General features: G+C 42.8%; 1 protein-coding gene across 1 annotated transcript in view; it reads right to left on the bottom strand.

Annotated features, from left to right (window-relative positions):
- The window catches only part of LOC137431717 (V-type proton ATPase 116 kDa subunit a 1), a 464,565-nt gene that overhangs the window by 395,551 nt on the left and 44,331 nt on the right, over nt 1–24,683 (bottom strand). The window contains exons 5-7 of the mRNA XM_068123347.2: nt 14,657–14,733; nt 13,676–13,802; nt 12,844–12,926 (exon numbers count right to left, since the gene is read on the bottom strand). Coding sequence (XP_067979448.2) covers nt 12,844–12,926; nt 13,676–13,802; nt 14,657–14,733 — 287 coding nt within the window. The remainder of the gene's footprint in view (nt 1–12,843; nt 12,927–13,675; nt 13,803–14,656; nt 14,734–24,683) is intronic.

The following is a 24,683-nucleotide window of genomic DNA, read 5'->3' as shown; positions in this document are numbered from 1 at the left end:
TGTGTGTGTGTGTGTATGTGTGTGTGTGTGTGTGTATGTGTGTGTTGTGTGTGTGTGTGTGTGTGTGTGTGTGTCACATACAGTCGTAGCCAAAAATATTGGCAACCTTGCACTTTTTGGCCATCATTTGGGAATTTTTCAAAATAATGCACCATTTCTTCCAGAAAATTGTTGAAACTAAAATATATTTTTGTATCCACATATGTATTTATTTGGGTTGCAGTGGAACAAAACAAAAAAAGCTGAAACAAATACTAAATATAAGCTTATTCCACACAGAAATCCTAAAATGGCCCGGATAATATAATGGGCACCTTTTAGAAATTGTCAGAAATAAGCATTCTGAGTATTGCGCTGCAATACACGTCCCCTACCGGCAGTCTGTCGTCTGGAAAACTGTTTGGGAAATTACCAAAGTTCAAAGTGCCATAACTTTGTCAAAAATGATCGAAACGTCGTGAAGTTCGAACTTGATCTGTAACTTATCATGAGGAAACCATGTACCAAGTTTGAAATCATTAGCATTAAGAGTTTAGAAAAAAAGTCCGGAAAACTGTTCTTTGCGTGACGGACTGACAGACTGACAGACGGAGGGACGGAGTGCAAACCTATGGTCCCCTCCAGTGTACACCGGTAGGGGACTAATAATAATTAGATTTCAAGCAGGTGATTCTCCTTTACTTTGGAATTGAACTCACCTGTGGTGAGTTGCAGGTGCCTACAATATAAAAACCACTCATTCAACCAGTTTGAATAGAGAAAAGGAGTCATTCTGCTGTTTTGTGCCACTGTATATACCACAATGAGCATGGAGAAAAGAAATAAAACCAGAGAATTGTCTGAGGAGGTCAGACACAAGATTGTAACCAAGCATGAACAATCCCAAGGCTACAAGTCCATCTCCAGAGACCTTGATGTTCCTGTGTCCTCTGTACGCAATGTTATCAGGACGTTTAAGGCCCATGGTACTGTAGCCAACCTCCAGGGGCATGGTCGCAAGAGAAAACATGATCGAAGATTGCAGCGAAGGATTGTTCGAATGGTGGAGAAAGCACCTCGATCAACTGCCAAACTGATTCAAGCTGACCTTCAGACACAAGGTATGACAGTTTAAACTCACACGATCCGTCACCACCTCAATGAAAGGGGGTTCTACGGTAGGAGACCCAGGAGGACTCCACTGCTGAGAAAGCCCGACTGGACTTTGCCAAAACACACCTGAACAAGCCAAAATCCTTCTGGGAGAATGTCCTGTGGACAGATGAGACCAAATTAGAGTTTTTTGGTAAAGCACTTCATCTCTATGTTTACAGAAAACAAAATGAAGCCTTCAAAGAAAATAACACCTTCCCTACAGTCAAACATGGAAGAGGTTCAGTGATGTTTTGGGGTTGCTGTGCTGCCTCTGGGACTGGGTACCTTGAATGTGTGCATGGCATCATTAAATCAGGAGATTACCAAGGCATTTTGGAGGGCAGTGTTCAATCCAGTGTCAGAAAGCTGGGTCTCCGTCAAAGGTCATGGGCTTGCAGCAGGACAATGACCCCAAACACACTTTAAAAAGCACCCAGGAATGGTTCAAGACAAAACGCTGGACTGTTCTGAAGTGGCCACTAATTAGTCCAGATCTAAATCCCATTGAACACCTGCGGGGAGATCTGAAAACAGCAGTTGGGAGAAGGGACCCTTCAAATCTGGGAGAACTGGTGCAGTTTGCACAAGAAGAGTGGGACAAACACCCAGTAGAGAGGTGTAGGAAGCTCATTCATGGCTATAGGAAACGCTTGATTGCAGTTATTTTGTCCAAAGGCTGTGCTACCAAATATTAAGTCGAGAGTATCAATAACTTTGTCAGTGACATTTCTCTTTATTTTCTGATTTAAAAGGATATATTAAGTTCTGAATTAAAAACAAAGGTTCGGTAATATTAACAGTGAAATAAAGAATTGTGGAGACCAAATACTTTTGTGAATTTCAACTTATTTTTAGAGAAAATTGTGAGTTATTAGAAAAAAGTGCAAGGGTGCCAATATTTTTAGCCATGACTGTACACTGCATCTCTGCCAAATTTCGTCCGAATCTCTCCACAACATTTTGAGATTTCTTGTTCACAGACAGACAATCAGACAGGGGTGAAAACATAACCTCCATCCACCTTCGGTGGAAGAGGTATCTATCTATAATTCCAGTAATCTCTGTGTGTCTGTGTGTGTGTCTGTGTGTATGCGACCGCTGTTTCTCGACAACTACCGGTCCGATATACTTGAAACTTGCCAGGTATATTGCTGGGGACCCGAGGATGTGCCTTTTCAAGGTTTTAAATTAATCGGACAAGTAGTTACCGAGCTATGTCCAAAAAACGATTCAACCAATCAGAGAGCAGCGAGTTATCACGTGTGCCGAACGTGGCGAACAGACTCTGCCTCGGACGGCACATTTGAGAGCGTATTCATTTATTTCACGTTGGCAAACTATGTTGCCGCTATGTTGGCGTTAAACTATGTTTTAAAACTAATTAAAACTAATTTGCGATTCTTTCGCTTTCCTGCGCGTTTGTGCACGCTATGGCGATTTCTTTACCAAACTCCGCAAGCCGTTCGCTTTGGACCAAACCATTTCATGTAAATAGAGGGGGGGGGGGATTGTCACCGTACTCGCAAGCCGTTCGCTTTGGACCAAACCATTTCATGTAAATAGAGGGGGGGGGGATTGTCACTGTACTCGCAAGCCGTTCGCTTTGGACCAAACCATTTCATGTAAATAGAGGGGGGGGGGATTGTCACCGTACTCGCAAGCCGTTCGCTTTGGCTTTGCGAATGGACCAAACCATTTCATGTAAATAGAGGGGGGGGGGGGGGGATATAATTTTAGATATATATATAGTACGGGCATGCCCTAGTATATAAAATTCTGGCACACTAAAGAGTGAGGTGTAAAATTATGTGCCTTGTTAATCAATCATTTTCATTCATTCTTTTGCTCGGCATGCAAGATTGGCCCACCGCAATGGTTCACTGAAGAAACCTCGCTGCAGAAACTGCACTTGAACCTATTCCGTGTTTGTGGTGGCCATTTTGCAGCTGGACATTTTTGGTGATGATTGTTCTGCAACAGGTTTATTACTTGCAAAATCGCAAGATTTTTCAAGTATATTGGTCGGTTGCGTTTGTTTTTCTGTTTGTCTCTCTCTCTCTCTGCCTGTTTGTCACTCGCCTACGGGTCACAATTCCAAACCGATCGTCATGAAACTTCAACAAGTTGTATAGGTCGTCACAATTGAGAAGCCTATTGATTTTGAGGTCAAAGGCCAAAGGTCATCTTGAGGTCAAATTTCTAAAATTGCCATTTTTCATCCGATTGACTTGAAAACTCAACAGCATTTATATATTGAGTCACTAAATTGAAAAAGCAACTAGTTTTGAGTTCAAAATGTCAAAGGTCAACTCAAGGTCAAACTTCCAAAATCATCCATTTTCATTTGAAAAATCATCAATTTTCATCTGATTGACTTGAAAATTTAACATCATTTGCATACTTCCTCACTGAATTGGGAAACAACCTATTTTAAGGTCAAAAGGTTAAAGGTCAACTCAAGGTCAAACTTCTAAAATCATCAATTTTCATCTGAAAAATCGTCACTTTTCTACCTATGAAGCTTTTCGTCACTTTTCTTCCCATTTTCTTCCTGTAATGCATAGACCTGAGCTTTGATCAAGATTATCAATTTTAATCTTGATGAAATTGACAATTTGATGGATCAATGGCAACCTTTTTTGAGGGTGGGGGGGGGTGGATTTTGCAAGTATCGTGCTCTGCATGACGTCTTCTTGTGTATTTGTTGCTCTCTGGCAGAAATGAGCATTATGGGACTTAAATCATTGACAGTTTTAATTGATAAGTATATTCATTTTGAGATTGCAAATGAATCATATTGGATATAGAAAGCCCCTTTCAATCACAATAACATTTGATTGGATTTTCATCTACGCTGATTAACACTGGCCGAAGCACAAGCATCCCAGTGCCCATAGCCAAGCTTTCTTTAACCATTGTGTTTCTTCCAGGGCAATGGCACTTCCCTGAGAAAAGTTTATTCTTCATTTCTTTTTGATTAATCGGGCTACCTTGTTTTCCTTTTCAGAGTTCTCAAAAAAATCGTGCAAGAGCTTTTGGGAACTCATTGTAAGAAGTTGGTGATGGAGTTGTTGGAGGTCCTCTCGAGAAGAAACTCGACAAGGCCACTACAAAGTGGCCTTGTGAACTGGCACCTGATTTGGAATGTTGTTTGACGGAGCACAATCAAGCGTCATACTTCTTTCCTTGCTATTATCCACACTCTTCGCCATCTAACTTTGCCATTCTCACCCGATGGCTGGTTGTTTCACAATCAAACAATCCTAACTCTCTCACATCATACATACACATCGTGAGCTGAAAATTGACAAAGGTGTCAAAAATGAGAGCGTGTCAAACGTTTTTCTTTGGAAGGGATTTTAAACCAAATATTCTGACTGCTTACATGGACTTGTGGAAGTCTGAGTATTACCCAATGCCTTTATCAAATGTTAGAACTTAGTGGCAGAATATGTATAATGCATAGTTTACTAATTTGCCTGATATGGAACTTTTCCAATACAACTGTTATGGTGACCCCAAGAGATTCCAATAATGGTGAATCTTCAGTGGCAGATAAGATCGAATCAGACCTCTGTCCATTACTTCCGTGATTATTTTCTGATATGTATTTGCATTAAAAAGTACAGTTTTATGTGATATTTTTTCATAAGACAAAATACAGTTTCACGTGTTGTTGTTTTTTAGGGGAAGGGGGAGGGGGGGAGAGGGGCAACCACAATGGATGATTATAATTTAAAACATTATTTATGGTACCTGCAGTATTTCTGCTTAACATAAAAATGGACGTTAATCAAATTTGGCAACTGTGGGCATTGCTCTCCTCTTTTAATCACTCAGATGTCAAAGGTCATGCAAGAGATAAGGATGGAGGGTTGCGGGTCAACTGACCAAGAGGAAGGGAAAGAGGTGGATAAGGGAAATGTACAAATACTGCACTGTAACACGTATGAGTGAGAGTGGTTGAGATGCAGGATGAGAAAATGGACATGATTAGTTTGGGTATTATGTGGTTAGTGAGGGTTATGTGGTTAGTGAGGGTATTAGGGTTAGCGAGGGTATTAGGGTTACCAAGAGTATTGTAGTTAGTTTGGGTATTATGGTTAGTTTGGGTATTAGGGTTAGCGAGGGTATTAGGGTTACCAAGAGTATTGTGGTTAGTTTGGGTATTATGGTTAGTTTGGGTATTAGGGTTAGCAAGGGTATTAGGGTTAGTTTGGGTATTAGGGTTAACGAGGGTATTAGGGTTACCAAGAGTATTGTGGTTAGTTTGGGTATTATGGTTAGTTTGGGTATTAGGGTTAGCAAGGGTATTAGGGTTAGTTTGGGTATTAGGGTTAGCGAGGGTATTAGGGTTAGTGAGGGTATTAGGGTTAGCGAGGGTATTAGGGTTAGCGAGGGTATTAGGGTTAGTGAGGATATTAGGGTTAGTGAGGGTATTAGGGTTAGCAAGGGTATTAGGGTTAGCAAGGGTATTAGGGTTAGCAAGGGTATTAGGGTTAGTTTGGGTATTAGGGTTAGTGAGGGTATTAGGGTTAGCGAGGGTGTTAGGGTTAGTTTGGGTATTAGGGTTGCCTAGGATATTAGGGTTAGCGAGAGTATTAGGGTTAGTTTGGGTATTATGGTTAGTGAGGGTATTAGGGTTTGTGAGGGTGTTTGGGTTAGTGAGGGTGTTTGGGTTATCGAGGATATTAGGGTTAGCGAGAGTATGAGGGTTAGTTTGGGTATTATGGTTAGTGATGGTATTAGCGTTAGCGAGGGTGTTTGGGTTAGTTTGGGTATTAGGGTTAGCAAGTATATTCGGGTTAGCGAAGATATTAGGGTGAGTGAGGGTATTAGGGTTGGCGAGGGTGTTCGGGTTAGTTTGGGTATTAGTGTTACCGAGCATATTATGGTTAGCGAGAGTATGAGGGTTAGTTTGGATATTATGGTTAGTGAGGGTATTAAGGTTAGTGAGGGTATTAGGGTTCATTTGGTAGGACAGGGCACAAAATGTGGCATAGATGGACTGCAGAATGATAGGAGAGAAGAACGTGAAAAGACAGTCAAAGAAAGACCGTTCAACGAATGAGAGGAAATGGTCAGTTGAAAGAATATTAGTTATTAATTCACCACATCAAATGAAAAGGGATTTAAATCTCATTCAAGAGAATCTCCAAAAAATGTCGGCAAACTCACCAATTCGTCAGTTTGAAAAGCCTGTGGCATGTTGGGGGCTCGTCATACCACCAAACTCCTCTTTTAATCATCCTTATATAAGCTTCCTGCCATTAGATAACCTCTCTCACAGTTTGGCATTCAAATTGTTTTGCAATAATGTTTCTTCCAATAAACAAGGAGCGTAAATCCTGTTACAATTTAAGCGGCTTTGCTTGATGTTTTTTTCCCCCTGCTTTCTGTTCTTCATTACTGCTAAATATAAAGCTTCTTTGATTTCACAGCTCTTGCTGGTACGACAGAGGCCAAAATGTACAGGGCAGGCAACGAGCAAGGGATTTTGTAATCAAGACAGAGCGCTATCCACTATTATCCACGATTCACGTGTTTGAATCAGACTTATTGAGCTCAGATACACAGTCTCGCCTTATTGTATGATTGTAATTTCATTAGTAATCTACTGTTGAGAGAGTATTGTGATATAGAGGTAGTGGACAAAAAAATGGAAACACTAATGTAAAATCACTGAGGATATCAGAAGTATGTTGGGCCACCATCTGTGGCTAGTATGGCCTGCATTGCACCTTGGCATTGAGTCCACCAGCATCTCAAATTTTGCAGGAGGGATGCAGCACCATTCTTCCACGAGAAAGTCAATCAGCTCCCACCTGTTTGCTGGAGATGGGAAATGCTGTCTCAGGTGTCATGCCAGAATATCCCATAAATGCTCGATTGGGTTCAGATCTGGTGACTGAGAAGGCCATGACAGTGTCATGCTCATCAAACCATTGGGCGACCACACGAGCTCTCTGGATGGGGGCATTGGGGGTTCTGCACTTTTTTTTTTTTTTTTTTTTTTTTTGTATACAAGATCGAGGCTCGTGAAAGAGCGAACATTAATCACACAGAAAGACAAACCGACACATAAAACATATAACATCGGGAGCGGTAGACAAGATGGGGAGAGAGAGGGAAGGACACAAACACAACATTTGAGAGCAGGGACCGAGAGACATGGGGACATCGAGAGATCTGAGAGAGGGCGAGGGCTTTGGGGGGGGGGGGGCATGGGAAGGGGGCGGTGGGAGAGGTATAAAACATATGGACACTGCCAGGACTTCCAGGAAAGAAGTTGGAATTTCAAACAAGGTGGATCTGGGGTGAATTAGCGGGGGTAGAAAAGATCAAGGTTTTGGATGGGGGAAGATAAGAGATGGTGGTGAACAGCTGTTTTAAAGACCTGGAGGGAGGAGTGGGATTGAAGGGAGTGAGGGAGTTTGTTCCAGAGGCGGGAGAAAAGAGGAATGAAAGAGTGAAGGTGAGCAGAGAGCCGAGATTTCGGCAGTTTAACCATCAGAGGGTTGCTGGCAGATCTTGTGCGACTTGTAGGAATATTTGGGGGACAGAGCACAGAGAGAGCTGGGGGTGCAAGGCCGGAGAGGAGTCGGTAGAAGACAGAAAGACCACCTACCTGCCTGCGGTGAGTGAGTGAAAGGCCCTCAGAGATAGCTTCATCGCGGGAGATTCCAATAATTCTGAAAGCTTTGGTTTCAACAGCATGAAGCCGAGCTAGGTGTGAGGCAGGAGCACCGGCCCATAGGGGAGAACAGTATTCCATTGAGCTGCGGATGAAAGCCTTGTATGTGGTGAGGAGCTCAGGTGTGCTGAGGAAGGACTTCGCACGACGGAGGATGCCCAGTCGGCGACTGGCTTTGGAGGCCAGCTTGGAAATGTGGTTTTCCCAAGAAAGATCATGGCAGATAGTGAGACCCAAAATCTTGAGCGACAGAACTTCTTGGAGAGGATTGTTGAGAAAGTAGATGGGAGGGTTGTCCAGTCGATCTTTTCGGAGAGACATAGTAAGAGTGTGAGATTTGTCAGGATTGAAAGACATGTTCCACTTCTTTGACCAGTCTGTGATTTTGTCCAGGTCTTCAGAGAGTGAGGAGGCAGCAGACTGCCGATCTGAGGGAAGAGGAATGGAGCGGCAGAGAGTGGAGTCATCAGCAAAGAGATAGAGAGGATTTTCGAGAGAGTCAGAGAGATCATTGATGAAGACCAGAAAAAGCACGGGGCCCAGAACACTGCCTTGGGGAACTCCAGCCTGAACAGGAAGAGGAGATGAGAGAAACCCATTCAGGGCCACACGTTGACGACGACTAGAGAGGAAGTCTGCCAGCCATGCATGGAGATTTCCATGGATACCAAAGGAGGAGAGTTTGGTGAGCAGAGCGGGGTGCCAGACCGTGTCGAAGGCACGTGATATGTCGAGGGAGACAGCTCTAATTTCCTGTTTGGCATTGAGGACCTCCATCCATTGTTGAGACAGCAGAAGCAGCATGTCCAGCGTAGAGTGACCTGGTCTGAAACCAAATTGATGATCAGAGATCAAGCCATTGGAGAAGAGGAAAGATTTCATATCCGAAGCAATGATGGATTCCATGACTTTGCTGATAATTGGGAGAAGGCTGATTGGTCTGTAGTTGCTAGGATCTGTTTTTGCACCTTTTTTGTGCAAAGCGGTGATGTTGGCTGATTTCCAAGCAGATGGCAGTTGACCTTGAGCAAAAGAGAGGGTGAAGAGAACAGAGAGAGGGTGAGATAGAGCAGCAGAGCAGGATTTTAGGACCCGTGGGCTGATGCCGTCGGGTCCAGTTGCAGAATCAGAGTCGAGGGTTGACAGAAACTTTTCCACCTTGTCAGGAGGAAAGGACACGGAGTCCAGGAGCAGCAGGGTACGACTGGGTATGGTGGGTACAGAGAGGGATGGGTTTGGGACACAAGATTTAGAGGCAAACACAGAGTTGAGGCATTCAGCTTTTTCACGTGCGGAGTCAGCTGTGTAGCCGTTTGAGGTAAGGGAGGGGATGGAGGGGGAACAAACACCAGAAACGGATTTGACCAGACGCCACCAGGATTTGGAAGAGGGAGACAGATAAGAGAGTTCGGTCTTGAGAACTTGCAGCCATGCCAGCCATAAGTATAGGCAACCAAACCTGTGCACTTGTGCAGCATTTTTATACATGACCCTAAGCATGCTGGGATGTTATTTGCTTAATTAATGTGGAAAATATTCTAGCTACTCGAACACATGGACCATGCTAATTATCATCTTACTATAATTCACCAAATGTCTGTCTGAATGTCCGTCTGTTCCCAGGTACCGCAAAAATGGCTGAACCGATCGTAACGATATTTTGGGTGGGTAATCCTGGGACCCCCTGGACTAAAATAGGCTATATTGTTTTTCCAATTTCAGCTTTGGTCTCCAGCATATTCAGGTTTGGACTCCCGCATAACGTTATTGTCCCGGATACCGCAAAATCGGCTGCACCGATCACAACGATTTCCTGGAACCCCTGCAGTAAAATCCTACGATAATTCACCAAACGAACATGACATGAAAATTAAAAACGGCTGAACAGTATTTCATGAACATTTCATTGCGGAATTGAGGAAAATCCTGATGCATTACGAACCTGCCGCGAATGCGGAAGTGGACAGATTACGGCAATGAGCTGGTTTGATAATATCCAAATACAACCATCATTTAAAACAGTATTTTGTTAAAGTATCAATTGATGATTGGAATTGAGTGAATACAATGACGATTTTGAATTCGTAATTGTGTTCACCCAACCATACAGAACTTCACATCAGGATTTAAATATTTGTTTATGTCACGAATGTTGTTAAAAGTTTATTTTTTATATTAATGTTATTTAATTTATGATTGGAGTTATGCTATTTGGAATGAAAAAAGAGATATCGAGTTCAAGTGAATGACGAAATGCCATGATGGTTTCTACTTTTTAAACGTGAAATTTGCGGATTGCCATATGCAGATTCGCCATTGACTGGGTATGGAACAAACATACCCGTTTCTTTGCAAACGGGTACGTTTTTCATGGAGGTCCTTCACGGACTTGCTGTCCATGTCTGACGTGCGACTGAAGGTGCTACAGGAATGTGGAATTTATTGGTTTCATGCTTTAGCATTCGCCGTTTCTGCATTGTCTGTTTGCTTCTGGACTCCCACCCGTGCGTAGCATGGGTACCTCACTGGTATACTTAATACATATCCTGTCCAACATACCCCGTCCAATGCAACAATATGTTTGTGGAGTGCAACATGCTCATATTGGCACAGATCAGCGAAGTGATGGGTCTCATATGCCAGTTTTTTTTTACAGTGCGTACTTTGTTGTGGCTCAACGCTGATTGTCCACACGATATTCGATTAAAAAGACTGACTTTTGCAAGTGTCAATTTGTGAGAGTAACGCCGTCGTCGGCATGCCAAATTCGCGTGGGTCAAATACAAATAGTAAATAAACTCATTGAGTAATTAGTACAATTACAGCCTGCATCGTAAGCCTATTGCTCAGTTTAATCCTCGGAGATAACAATCCTGAAACGGTGACCCGAGGATCCCATTAATTTGGTATCCTGGCATCTAAATTATCATCGCTTTGCGTCATCGGGGAACTTAGTCATCTGACGATATGTTATGCATGTGATGCTTCATTTCAAATTCTCGAACTCCTTAATAATCCTAAAGGGCTGGTAGGATAGCCAAGAGCTATGCATACTCGCCTCTGAGCAATCTTGCCTGGGTTTGAATATCGGCCAAGCTGTAAACTGGTGTTTTATGCGCTGCGCGAAACATCAATGTGTGTGCATCCATTGGATGGACATTAAACTGGTGTCCCATCTGCCGGAATTATTTGGTGGATGCTAAAGATGCCACGGTGTCCTTTGCGAAGAGCGAGCGAGTTATCGCCAGGACACGAACCAAATTCCTACTCTAACCTACAGAGGGCACTGAATCAACAGCATAGCAATGCCCTCAGCCAATGATGCCTTGTGCTGCATACAAAAGAAGAAGAAGACCTCTTTCCAACTCTCATCTTTCCCAAAAAAGAATCCATCAATATCCATCTCCTTTATCCCCTGATAGTCTTCATGTCAACTTTTCTCTATTTCTTTGTACTCTTTGTTTCAGTCTATGTAATTACTTGCAAAACTTGTGTCACTTCTGTGACATATAGCAAGTGGTAAAAGTTGCCACAACTCAGTATTCCTTCATGTGTGTGTGTGTGTGTGTGTGTGTGTGTGTGTGTGTGTCTGTTTATGTATAGAGTGTGTGTGTTTGTATGTGTGTAGAGTGTGTGTGTTTGTGTGTGTGTGTGTGTGTGTGTGTGTCTGTTTATGTGTAGAGTGTGTGTGTGTGTGTGTGTGTGTGTATGTCTATTTATGTGTAGAATGTGTGTGTGTGTATGTGTCTGTTTATATGTAGAGAGAGAGAGAGAGTGTGTGTGTGTGTGTGTGTGTGTGTGTGTGTTTATGTGTAGAGAGAGTGTGTGTGTGTGTGTAGAGTGTGTGTGTTTGTGTGTGTGTGTATGTGTCTGTTTATGTGTGGAGTGTGTGTGTGTGTGTGTGTATGTCTGTTTATGTGTAGAATGTGTGTGTGTGTGTGTCTGTTTATGTGTAGAATGTGTGTGTGTGTGTGTGTGTGTGTGTGTGTGTGTGTGTGTGTGTGTCTGTTTATGTGTAGAGTGTGTGTGTGTGTGTGTGTGTGTGTGTGTGTGTGTGTGTTTATGTGTAGAGAGAGAGTGTGTGTGTGTGTGTATGTCTGTTTATGTGTAGAATGTGTGTGTGTGTATGTGTCTGTTTATGTGTAGAGAGAGAGAGAGAGTGTGTGTGTGTGTGTGTGTGTGTGTGTCTCTTTATGTGTACAGAGAGTCTGTGTGTGTGTGTGTGTGTGTGTGTTTATGTGTAGAGAGAGTGTGTGTGTGTAGAGTGTGTGTGTTTGTGTGTGTGTGTATGTGTCTGTTTATGTGTGGAGTGTGTGTGTGTGTGTATGTCTGTTTATGTGTAGAATGTGTGTGTGTGTGTGTGTGTCTGTTTATGTGTAGAGTGTGTGTGTGTGTGTGTGTGTGTGTGTGTGTGTGTGTGTATGTCTGTTTATGTGTAGAATGTGTGTGTGTGTGTGTGTGTGTGTGTGTGTCTGTTTATGTGTAGAGTGTGTGTGTGTGTGTGTGTGTGTGTGTGTGTGTGTCTGTTTATGTGTAGAGAGTGTGTGTGTGTGTGTGTGTGTGTGTGTGTGTGTCTGTTTATGTGTAGTGTGTGTGTGTGTGTGTGTGTGTATTTATGTGTAGAGAGTGTGTGTGTGTGTGTGTGTGTGTGTGTGTGTGTGTGTGTGTGTGTGTGTGTGTGTGTGTGTGTGTGTGTGTGTGTGTGTGTGTGTGTGTGTGTGTAATATAATTTTAGTTTTAAATCTGCCACTTCCCCCACCCCACCCGACTGATTCATCTTCATCCCCATTACTAGTACATGTCCCCTTCCATCCTTTCCCTGAATATTAATATCACCCGCCTCACACAACCCTCAATTAAGGTGCATCATCACAGAAGTAGCTTACATCCAGTTAAGGAAAAGACATACATATGTACGGACCAGTCGAGATGAAGTAGTGTCCTCCGAGGTGATATAATGAACAACACATCATGGCAAACCTTGCAATGTGTACCACTTTCACCAGATGACTTACCCTTCACAAATCTTGCTTGCTAGAGCCCTTAGCTTTTCACCTTGGAAGAAGATGACAAAAACATCTTTGCTGACCTTTTCGCCCTGGAATTGCACAGAAAGATTGGCTCAGGGAAAAAAACAAAACAAAAAAAAACAGCACACGTCCACTAGCCCATTAATCTTTCTGACTCCGTCCACATAATCTGATTTTGTTATTGAAAAAGAAAATCTGTCTCTGCATCATCTCTACCGGTGACAGGACAAGAAACATTTGGACAAGGTACTGTCATAGGCAGTTGCCGAGAAAACAAAATGTTACATAATAATCTGCAACGAAAATGCCCAGTAGTGCAATATCATCCTCGAATCAAGGTGATGTGTGCGCAAAATGCTCAAAAAACAGTCTTGCCTCAAACATTGATTTTCAAATGAAAATGAACGTGTGATGCAATAGTGCAACCTCAATGCCAGAAACCCTGTGTCAAAGCAAACACATATATTGGCTTTTTCTGTCGTGACAAGCATCGTCTGCATCAGTTGGAGAGGCTCTGTTACCAGGAATCCCACATTTCCCCCCTGACAAGATATCAAGACCCCAAGGGGGCCCTTCTTTTTGCCATTTCCTCAACATTGCTGCTCGTACGCATACCGGTGTGCGGAATAAAAACAAACGCACCGTGATGGGGTCTTGTAGGCAGTCGTCAGCATCAGTTGGAGAGGCTCTGTTACCAGGAATCCCACATTTTCCCCCCTGACAAGATATCAAGACCCCAAGGGGGCCCTTCCTTTTGCCATTTCCTCAACATTGCTGCTCGTACGCATACCGGTGTGCGGAACAAAAACAAACGCACCGTGATGGGGTCTTGCAGGCAGTCGTCAGCACTGACGAAGCGCAGTAGTACATTTCCACGGCAAGCTCGCCACAGTATCCGCTCAAAGGCAGGAAAACGTTCTCGGTTAATAACACCGGCTTTGAACCTGGTAAGGGGGAAAAGGCAGTGACTGTGCGGAAGTCTCAGGTTGATGCAAACTCGTTGCTCCTTTCAAGCAGAGCTGGAAAAATTGGCACAAAGAGCTAGAAGATTTTGTCGGAACCTAAAAAAAGGATCTCGACCACACTCTTTACAGAGTGTTGGTGCTGCCGAAGCAGTTTCTTGGCAAAGGTATACTGGGTGGTTTGTCATTGCCTTCCCAGCATTGTCTGAGCTCTATCCTCTTAAATGCTGAGCGACAAGCAAGGAAGCAGCAAGTATCGTTCTTTAAAGAAATCCGGGGTTTGAACCACCGACCTCCCAGACTGAGAGCGACTTAGGTTGACAAAAATAAATTAATCTCAACCAGGGGATATGTTTTCCGTGTTCTGTCGGCAAGGCTATTCCTTGTGGCAGCTTTTGTGCCAGCACAAGGATCAGGAAGATGGCTTTACATCCCTTACAAAAGAAGTCGCCTCTGCGCTGTCATATTAATCATGGAGCAGCGAGGAGTCAGGAAAACATTCAGCGCTATTTCTGCCAATATCTGAACGACTTATGGGTAAACAGAAGGAACCACATCTCTTGCCGGGTTGAGTTAAACTGACTAGAATGGGCAAGCGTGGGTACATGTTTCTCCATAATACAATGTGCTGACAGTATGACTGAAATGCTGCACGGTCTTCGATTTATGGGCACGATGCTCTGAATGCAAGAGCGTCTGCCTCTCTCCTCTCTCCTGCTATGGATAAGTTCCTGACACACATAGACATACGAGCAATGGCAAATAGGTGATGAAAGCTGAATGAACAGGGCGGTTATTAAAGTGCAGTCGCCAGTTAAAAGATCTCGCTGACTTACCCAAGTTTTAATGTTGCGTGCATCTCCACAGGACCGCCATGAAATGGAGAATCACCCAATGTGTCTTGATCTGGCTTCTGTCACATACAGCAAGTGGTGAAAGTTGCCACAACTGAGTATTCCTTCGTTTTTGTGTGTGTGTGTGTGTGTGTGTGTGTGTGTGTGTGTGTGTGTGTGTAAAATAATTAAAATTTTAAATCTGCCACTTCCCCCACCTCAACTGACTGATTCATCTTCATCCCCATTACTAATACATGTCCCCTTCCATCCCTTCCCTGAAATCCTCCAACCTCACAACTTTATTAACACAATGATCTTCAACCAATTCATAGTTTAGCTTGAACGTACATGTAGATGTAAGGCAAGGACATATGGAGATATTGGTACAACTTTCATGTGAATTACAAAGACATTATCACACCAATAACAACTCAATACCAGAAAGCATCTGAAAATGCAAAGCCAGTCTGATTCTGTTTGTATTCAGACGTCTTCTTCCTCTTCCACCGTATGCTCAGAATAACGAAAACAGTAAAAAAAAAATACAAAACGAAAATTGATGATTTTATGCAACTTTGACCTTTGAGTTTTAGATCTAAAAAAAATAATTAAAAAATCAACTTCTACCTTTTGATTGGTGAACCAATTCTGTGATCCAATATGCAAATTCTTAAAATTTCAGGTCAATTGGACGGAAATTGACAATTTTATGCAATCTTGACCTTTGACTTTTTGATCGAAAACAAACGTTACGCCTAGGTCCCCCGTCGGTGAAGTGATGTGAGTTGACAAAGTGGAAGAGGCAAGACGGCCATCTTGGATTTTGCCGTGGCGACCCAATTTTCAATAGCGTTCTCCCTTATGCGTAGATACACCCACACACCAGATTAGAAGTTAGTAGTTCGTTTATTTTTCAAGATATTTCGCTCACAAGGTTCAGACATACATGGCGGCGGCCATCTTGGATTTTGACGTGGGTTGCACCCACACATCAAATTAGAATTCGGTCCTTCGCTTGCGCATGCACGCACGCACGTATGCACGCACGCACGCATGTCCGCACGCACGGACGGACGGACGGACGGACGGAGGGGAAAACCATAGTCCCCCTTTCGCTCCGCGGTGCGACGGGGGACAAAAAAACAATCAGCTTGTAGATTTTGATTGGCGAACCAATTGAGTGACCCAATATGCAAATTCTTTAAATTTCACATCAATTGAATGAAAATTATAAATTTTACGTGATGCTGACCTTTGACCTTTTCACCTTTTGACCAAATTATTAATTTGCCTTCTCCATAATGTCATAATAACGTTTTGTTGAAAATTTGATGCCAAAACTCAAATGGTAAATTGAAATTTCAGGCCAATTGGATGAAAATTTATGATTTTTTATGACGCTGACTTTTGACCTTTTGACAAAATTATTAATTTGTCTTCTCCATTTCATAATAAAGCTTTGTTTAAAAGTGTATTAACAAAACTCAAATGGTAAATTGAAATTTCAGGTCAATTGGATGAAAATTGATGATGTTTTTGTGCTGCTGACCTTTGACCTTTTGACCTTTTGACAAAATTATTAATTTGCCTTTTCCGTATTATCATTATAAAGCTTTCATGAACATTTGATGACAAAGCTCAAATGGTAAAAGAAAGTTGCAGCCCGGACAGACAGACACAGACAGACACAGACAGACACAGACAGACAGACACAGACAGACACAGACAGACACAGACAGACACAGACAGACAAACAGACACACACACACACACACACACACACACACAGAAATGATTACAAAACCCTATCTCCTGTGCTTGTAAGATATACTGTATGCGATTTTAACAATCATGAACGATGTGTTTTCACCGTTTTGTCACTCCCAATTTTTCTCCTCTCACCTCCAAAACTCATAGTATGGCAGATAGGTGCAGGAATTGTGCCTTGGATGATACAAGCATGGCATTTGGCATACAGTCAGAGTATGTCCTAAGAAAGATATTTGACTATCGGTCCATCGCAGATTTGTCCTTTTTTGAAAAATGGCCGCCATTGTTGTCACAGGACAAATCTGCGACGGCCCTGTAGCCAAATATCTTCCTTAGGGCATACTCTAACTGTGTGCCAACTCTCGTGCTTGTATCATCAAAGGCACAATTCTCCCAAATATTTCACCTGTCTGCCGTACTAGAAATTGGGCGCCATTTTTATTGGACCCATCTGTGATGACTCTAATAGTCCGAATATTTAACTGTGTACCAAATACCATGCTCGTATGATTCAAACAACAGTTTGTACAAATTACATACCACATACCATAAACCATAAACATACCATAAACCACATACCATAATATACCATATAAATGGCGGCCATTTTAAAAACATTGTTGTCACAGGACAAATATATGATAACCCTATAGTTAGGGGGCTTTAATTATGTGCTAAATGTCAAGCTTGTATGACTACAACAACAGTTTATACACAGTAATGTACCAAATATACGTAAAATAACAAGCAATGGAGGCCATTTTGAAAAATGGCCGCCATTGTTGTCACAGGACAAATCTGCGACGGCCCTGTAGCCAAATATCTTCCTTAGGGCATACTCCAACTGTGTGCCAACTCTCGTGCTTGTATCATCAAAGGCACAATTCTTCCAAATATTTCACCCATCTGCCGTACATCCCTTCTCTTCCATTTTAAGTACACATTTAACATCCCTTCTCTTCCAGGAATGCTCACCCTTCATTGTTTTTTTCACAATTTTTATTTTCTCACCATAAACCACGCCAAACCTCAAACGACACATATTATATAGAACATAGATGGTTTATTCTTACCGATAATTACACTATTATTACCTACGATGGAGATAAGTAAATAAATGAAAACCGTGAACGAGGCCATGAGCTCGAAGCAAGTAACTTACACAGTAATGTACTGTTATTCTTTTAAAATTCTTTAATTCCAAAATGTACTTTGATGCACTTTATAATGTACTTTAATTCTAAAATCCTTTTAGATTTTCAATTTATGGATGGCTAAAGGCACACACAGGGTTAACTAATGTGACACAAACTAGATTTGTGCGCAAAAAAAAAGTGACCTCAGATAGATTGCAAAGCACCTGTTATCTCGTCGTTCATCATTTGCGAGATTTAATGATAAAAAAAGGATATTATGTTGGCACATGATGAAGGACCATTCTGACACATTCAGCCTCCGCTAAAAGATGGCATCAAAAGGTCAGCCATACAAGTTTGAGGCCAGTCACAACAAAGCAACTGAAGCAAGACAGTCAAAATAGTTTTCTCCAAGCGAGCCTGACCACCCTTTTGAAAGAATGAAAGAGTCTGGTGTACCTGCCCGAACTTTGCTATTATGAAAATGTTTGTCGAGAGGATTAACCAGAGATGGGGTAACTTAGCTCAACACCCATAACTAACAATTGTGTGCCTTCATGAAGATGTGCGTTGAGGACTGGAACCGCACCATCCCGATATATATTCAGGAAGCACAATTGTGGCATAGCTATTTATAACACTACTAGCAAAAGTACCTGTGGCTTTGCTGACAGATTTACCGGTAAACAGAAGACAGCATGTTATACTTCACAAGCATTTTGCTCTATTCACTCTATAATTTGCCTGAGGTCATCTTCCATCTGCTTGGAAGTCAGCTATCATTACCCTCATCAACCATCCTTGCTGCTCGTGCGTGGTGTGAGCAAAAAATAATTTTAGGCCTTGCTGCGAGGAGCTCCATGTACGATGCTTTGGTTTGAACCTCCGCTAAAAATAAGTGAAATGAAACATTTTGAAAATTTCGAATTATTCTCATTTCTCACTCAGGTTTCAACATCACAAACACGAATTGAGATTTATACATTAAAGGTCCTCTTTAGATTTTGTGTTCTAATCGATTTATTTTGAAATATATTGAATTTTTTTTTCTCTCCTTTATCTATGTGTATACAGTTTACCTCGATGATTTCTTCCAACCAAGGGCACCAAGTTGCTCTCATCTCTACCAAGCACGCTGACGTCATCACAATTCCATTTTTTTTGTTAAATCTGCCACCGAAGGTGGACGGACGTTATGTATTCACTCCTGTTTATCTGTCTGTATGTTTGTTGTGGGCAGGAAAACTCAAAAAGTTATAGACTGATTCGGACAAAACTTGTTCAATCGGCTGGGTGCGTGACAAGGATGAATTGATTAAATGATGGTGAAGATCCGGATCCAGATACTCCAATTTTTAAGTGATTCTTCACCATTTAGAGATCCCTTGAGCCAAAACGATATGTAGTGCCATATCTCAAAAAGTAATGGATGGATTTGGCCGAAATTTCGTGAACAGGTAGGGTGTTTCACAAGAGCCAAATGTTTAGAATTTTGTGAAGATCAAGATCCGGATACTAGAACTTTTTTTAATTTTTAAAGTGATTCTTCATTATTGATGAGGCCAAAAACGATATAAAGCACAATATCTCAAATAGTTGTGGATGGATTATGACAAAACTTGGTGGTTTAGTTGCATAACTGACAAGAACAAGCTGATTAGATTTTGGTTCAGGTCCGGATGCAGATTCGGCCTATCGGTGGGATGCAAAATGTAACCTGCTCACCCTGCCGGAGTGAATGTGCTCTACCAAGTTCTGCTTTACCCCGTCACCCTCCACATTTGTAAATGAACCAGCGCATCTGGATAGTGATAATGGTGGCAATCTTTATTGATTACGAGCCGAATGCACCCGGCGTTGCCCGGGTTCTTTTTGAATGAATTTACTACTATAATTCAGCTTTTACTCGCGGCCGTAGAAGATTGACTACTATAATTCAGCTCAGCTTTTAATTGCGAAATGGGCCCAGCCCGGCTGAAGTAGCCTCGCCACCGAGCCTATAACCTTCCCGGGCCCCGTCCCGACATTTTTGGTTCTTTTTGAATGAATTTACTACTATAATTCAGCTTTTACTCACAGCCATAGAAGATTGACTACTATAATTCAGCTCAGCTTTTAATTACAAAATGGGCCCAGCCCGGCCGAAGTAGCCTCGCCACCTAGCCTATAACCTTCCTGGGGCCCGTCCCGACATTTGTGGTTCTTTTTGAATGAATTTACTACTATAATTCAGCTTTTACTCACGGCCATAGAAGATTGACTACGATAATTCAGCTCAGCTTTTAATTGCGAAATGGGCCCAGCCCGGCCAAAATAGCCTCGCCACCTCACCTATAACCTTCCTGGGGCCCGTCCCGACATTTTTGGTTCTTTTTGAATGAATTTACTACTATAATTCAGCTTTTACTTGCGGTCGTAGAAGATTGACTACTATAATTCAGCTCAGCTTTTAATTGTGAAATGGGCCCAGCCCGGGTGAAGCGGCCTCGACCGGCCTCACCACCTAGCCTATAACCTTCCTGGGGCCCGTCCCGACATTTTTAGTTCTTTTTGCATGAATTTACTACTATAATTCAGCTTTTACTCGCGGCCGTAGAAGATTGACTACTATAATTCAGTTCAGCTTTTAATTGCGAAATGGGCCCAGCCCGGCCGAGGTGGGCCTCGACCGGCCTCACCACCTAGACTAAAACCTTCCCGGGGCCCGTCCCGACATTTTTTGTTTCAGAGGTTTCCTCCTATCTTTTACCGTTCAGGAGATTAGCGCGTGCAGACAAACAAACAAACAAACAAAAACTTTCTTTTATATATACAAAAATATATATATAAGAATATAAATAAATAATAATAATGTAGAAGAAGAAGAAGAGAAACAATGTAACCCCACTCCTCCATATGCTACTTTATGTCCTTTCTCATGAACAGATGATGATGGACCAATATGAGTTAGATATAACACCTCCATCTTTGATCTTTACTAATCCCCTCCTCAGTCATAATACCACTTCAGCAGTCATCATAATACTACAACTTTACCAATGATAGAATCTATCACTTTGTGTGTGATGGTCTGTAGTTGAGTGCGTCGGACTCTGCACCCTTCTGGTTGACAGGGGTGACATTTCCTCGTGTCACCTCCAAGCACAGATTACTTTTTCCTTCACCCAATCCGAAGTTTCATAAAAGATGTTGATAACTATGACAAAATGATGAGTGTGATTCAAAACAAGAGAAAAGAGAGGTAACCGATGACAGGTGAGCGTGAAGCATGGACTTTGGGGGATTAACGCGAATGTTACTGGAATGTGTTCATCCCGATCGACCTGAAGAGCGGCAATGGGTAGAAAGAGCAAGCGGTGAAACACCAGACGAGAGGTGACAAGATGTTGCCAATCTGTCTGTGGTGAAAGAGGATAAGGCTCTGTTCCTCTGCCTCTCGCGATGAGTGATGCCAATGATTTTCAGAGCTTCAGTACAAAGAGAGTTATCAGTGGGCACGTACGATAGTATAAGAGAGCTGCAGCTCTCAGGGGGCAAGGGCAGGCTGGATTTCGAAAGAATAGAGGGTGTAGAGATCAAATTTTCACTCCAAGAATAGAACAATGTAATAAATGGAATTCAAGTCTTGCGGTGACTTTCGTCAACTTTGAAAAAGCCTTTGACAGTGTTAACAGGCATGCGATGTGGTACATATAAGAAAGATTTTACCAGGATAGCTCGTCAGGGTGATAAAGAACATAAACAATGGATATAAATGTATCAGTAATGGAAAGTCGTTAGAATTTGACGTCACAACAGGAGTCAGGCAGGGCTGTTTCCACTATTGTTACCCTCGCCTGAGGAGAGGGTATTGCATTTCAGTCCGTTTGTCTGTTTGTCTGTTTGGTTGTTTGTTTGTTTGTCCACACAGAATAAATATGATTTTCTCTGCAACCGTTGGTCCGATTGACAGGAAATTTTCACCAAAGGTACAACTTCACCTGCAGAAAGCCTGCTTGGAGTTTGCAAAAAAGCACCTAAAGGACTCTCAGACTGTGAGAAACAAGATTCTGTGGGCTTTCATGTGTCTTTCACCGAGGAGAGGCTTCCATCTGACCACTCTGCCATAAATCCCAGATCGGTGGAGTGTTGCAGTGATGGTTGTCCTTCTGGAAGTTTCTCCCATCTCCACACAGGATCTCTGGAGCTCAGCCAGAGTGACCATCGGGTTCTTGGTCACCTCTCTTACCAAGGCTCTTCTCCCCCGATTGCTCAGTTTGGCCGGGCGGTCAGCTTTAGGAAGAGTCCTGGTTGTTCCAAACTTCTTCCATTTAAGAATTATGGAGGCCACTGTGTTCTTGGGAACTTTCAATGCAGCAGAGATTTTTTGTGGGCTTCCCCAAATCTGTGCCTCGACACAATCCTGTCTCTGAGCTCTGCAGGCAGTTCCTTCGACCTCATGGCTTGGTTTTTACTCTCATATGCATTGTCAGCTGTGAGACCTTATATAGACAGGTGTGTGCCTTTCCAAATCATGTCCAATCAATTGAATTTACCACAGGTGGACTCCAATCACGGTGTAGAAACATCTCAAAGATGATCAAGAGAAATGGGAGGCACCTGAGCTAAATGTCAAGTGTCATAGCAAAGGGTCTGAATACTTATGTAAATGTGATATTTCAGTTTTTTATTTTTAATAAATTTGCAAAACTTTCTAAAATTCTGTTTTCTCTTTGTCATTATGGGGTATTGAGTGTAGATTGATGAGAGAAAAAATGAATTTAAACGACTTCAGCATAAGGCTGCAACATAACAAAATGTGAACAAGCGTTACGCCTCGGTCCCCCGTCGGTGAAGTGATGCGAGTTGACAAAGTGGAAGACGCAAGGCGGCCATCTTGGATTTTGATGTAGTGACCCAATTTTCAATAGCTTTCTTCCTTTTGCCTAGATACACCCACACACCAGATTAGAAGTTGGTGCTTCGCTTATTTTTCAAGATATTCTGCTCACAAGGTTCTGACATACATGGTGGCGGCCATCTTGGATTTTGACGTGGTGACCCAATTTTCAATAGCTTTCTTCCTTTTGCCTAGATACACCCACACATCAGATTAGAAGTTGGTACTTCGCTTATTTTCCAAGATATTCCGCTCACAAGGTTCAGACATACATGGCGTCAGACATACATGGCGGCGGCCATCTTGGATTTTGACGTGGGTTGCACCCACACACCAAATTTGAATGCGGTCCTTCGCTTACGCACGCACGCACGTACGCACGCATGCCCACACGCACGCACGGATGGACGGACGGACGGACACACGGACGGAGGGGAAAACCATTGTCCCCCTTTCGCTCCGCGGTGCGACGGGGGACAAAAAAGTGAAGGGGTCTGAATACTTTCTGAATGCACTGTATATAAAGTTTACGCCAACTTTCAAATTTTTCACCTTTTTTGCCTTTTAGCCTGGAACTAAATTGCATTAAATCAGACCTTATCCATCTTCATTTACACGTCGTATCCCACAACTACCAAGTGAAAAACAAATTCTACAAATTTCAGATATTTAATTAAAAATACAAAACTAGGTTATCTTGTTTGGATAAGTGTCCACCCCCCTGAGCTAATACTTGGTGGAAGTACCTTTGACAGCAATTACAGCTGTGAGTCTGTTGGGATAGGTCACCACCAACTTTGCACACCTTGATTGGGCAATATTTGCCCATTCTTCTGTACAAAACTGTTCAAGCTTAGTCAAGTTGTGTGGGTAGCGATGATGGACAGCAATCTTCAAGTCGTACCACAGATTTTCAATTGGATTTAGGTACACTGAACCGATCATGGCACAACAGGACAAAAGTTACAGCAGAGAGAAGTGGTAAACACCAACAGCAAAGTAGAAGGCCAAGATAAAGACAGACGGACAAACAATCGGCGTGGGGATGAATGGAGGCAGGAGAGGATGCATGGAACAGGATCGATACAGAAGGAAACTCTCAGGAAGGAAAACTGCAAATTGGGAAGGAGGAGGGTTGGGGTGGTTAACAAGGACAGAAAAATTCATGGTTTTGGATTGGTGATGATCTGGGATGGGGTGAACAGCTGTCTTGAAGTTCTGGAGGGAAGAACGTGATTACAGAGGATGTGGAAGTTGGTTCCACAGACGCGAGAAAAAAGGAACGAATCTTGAAGGAGTGAGGTGAGCAGAGGTGAGCAGTTTTTTTGTTTTGTTTTTGTTGTATTCTAAATCGAGGCTCGTGAAAGAGCTAACATTTATTTCACAAACAAATCAACCAGACAAACAAAATATATAAAAAGAGGGAGCGGAAGACAAGATGGGGAGAGAGGGGGAAGAACACAAACATAACATTTGAGAGCAGGGAGATGTGTGGGAGGGAGAGGGCTTGGGGGGAGGAGGCGTGGGAAGGGGGGGGGGGGGTTGGAGAAGTATAAAACACAAGGACACCAAGGACTTCTGTCCAAGGACCAAGGACAGAAGTTGGTGTTTCAAAAAAGTGGATTTGGGGTGAAATTAGCGGGGGTAGAAAAGATCAAGGTTTTGGATGGGGGAAGATAAGAGATGGTGGTGAACAGCTGTTTTAAAGACCTGGAGGGTGGAGTGGGATTGAAGAGAGTGAGGGAGTTTGTTCCAGAGGCGGGAGAAAAGAGGAATGAAGGAGTGAAGGTGAGCAGAGAGTCTTGATTTTGGCAGTTTAACCATAAGAGGGTTGCAGGCAGATCTTGTGCGACCTGCAGGAATATTTGCGGGACAGAGCCCAGAGAGAGCTGGGGGGGGCAAGGCCAGAGAGGAGTCGGTGGAAGACGGAAAGACCACCAACCTGCCTGCGGTGAGTGAGTGAAAGGCCCTTGGAGTTAGCTTCATCGTGAGAGATTCCAATGATTCTGAACGCTTTGGTTTCAACAGCGTGAAGACGAGCTAGGTGTGAGGCAGGAGCACCAGCCCAGAGGGGAGAGCAGTATTCCATTGAGCTGCGGATGAAAGCCTTGTATGTGGTGAGGAGCTCAGGTGTGCCAAGGATGAAAGTCCAGTCCAGTCCAGTCCAGTCGGTCTTTTCGGAGAGACATCGTAAGAGTGTGAGATTTGTCAGGATTGAAAGACATGTTCCACTTGTTTGCCC

This window comes from Myxine glutinosa, chromosome 7, assembly GCF_964187855.1.
Source record: "Myxine glutinosa chromosome 7, kmMyxGlut1.1, whole genome shotgun sequence".
NCBI lineage: Eukaryota > Metazoa > Chordata > Myxini > Myxiniformes > Myxinidae > Myxine > Myxine glutinosa.
The sequence above is the reverse complement of the archived record's forward strand: the minus strand, read 5'-3'. Positions and strand labels throughout refer to the sequence as shown.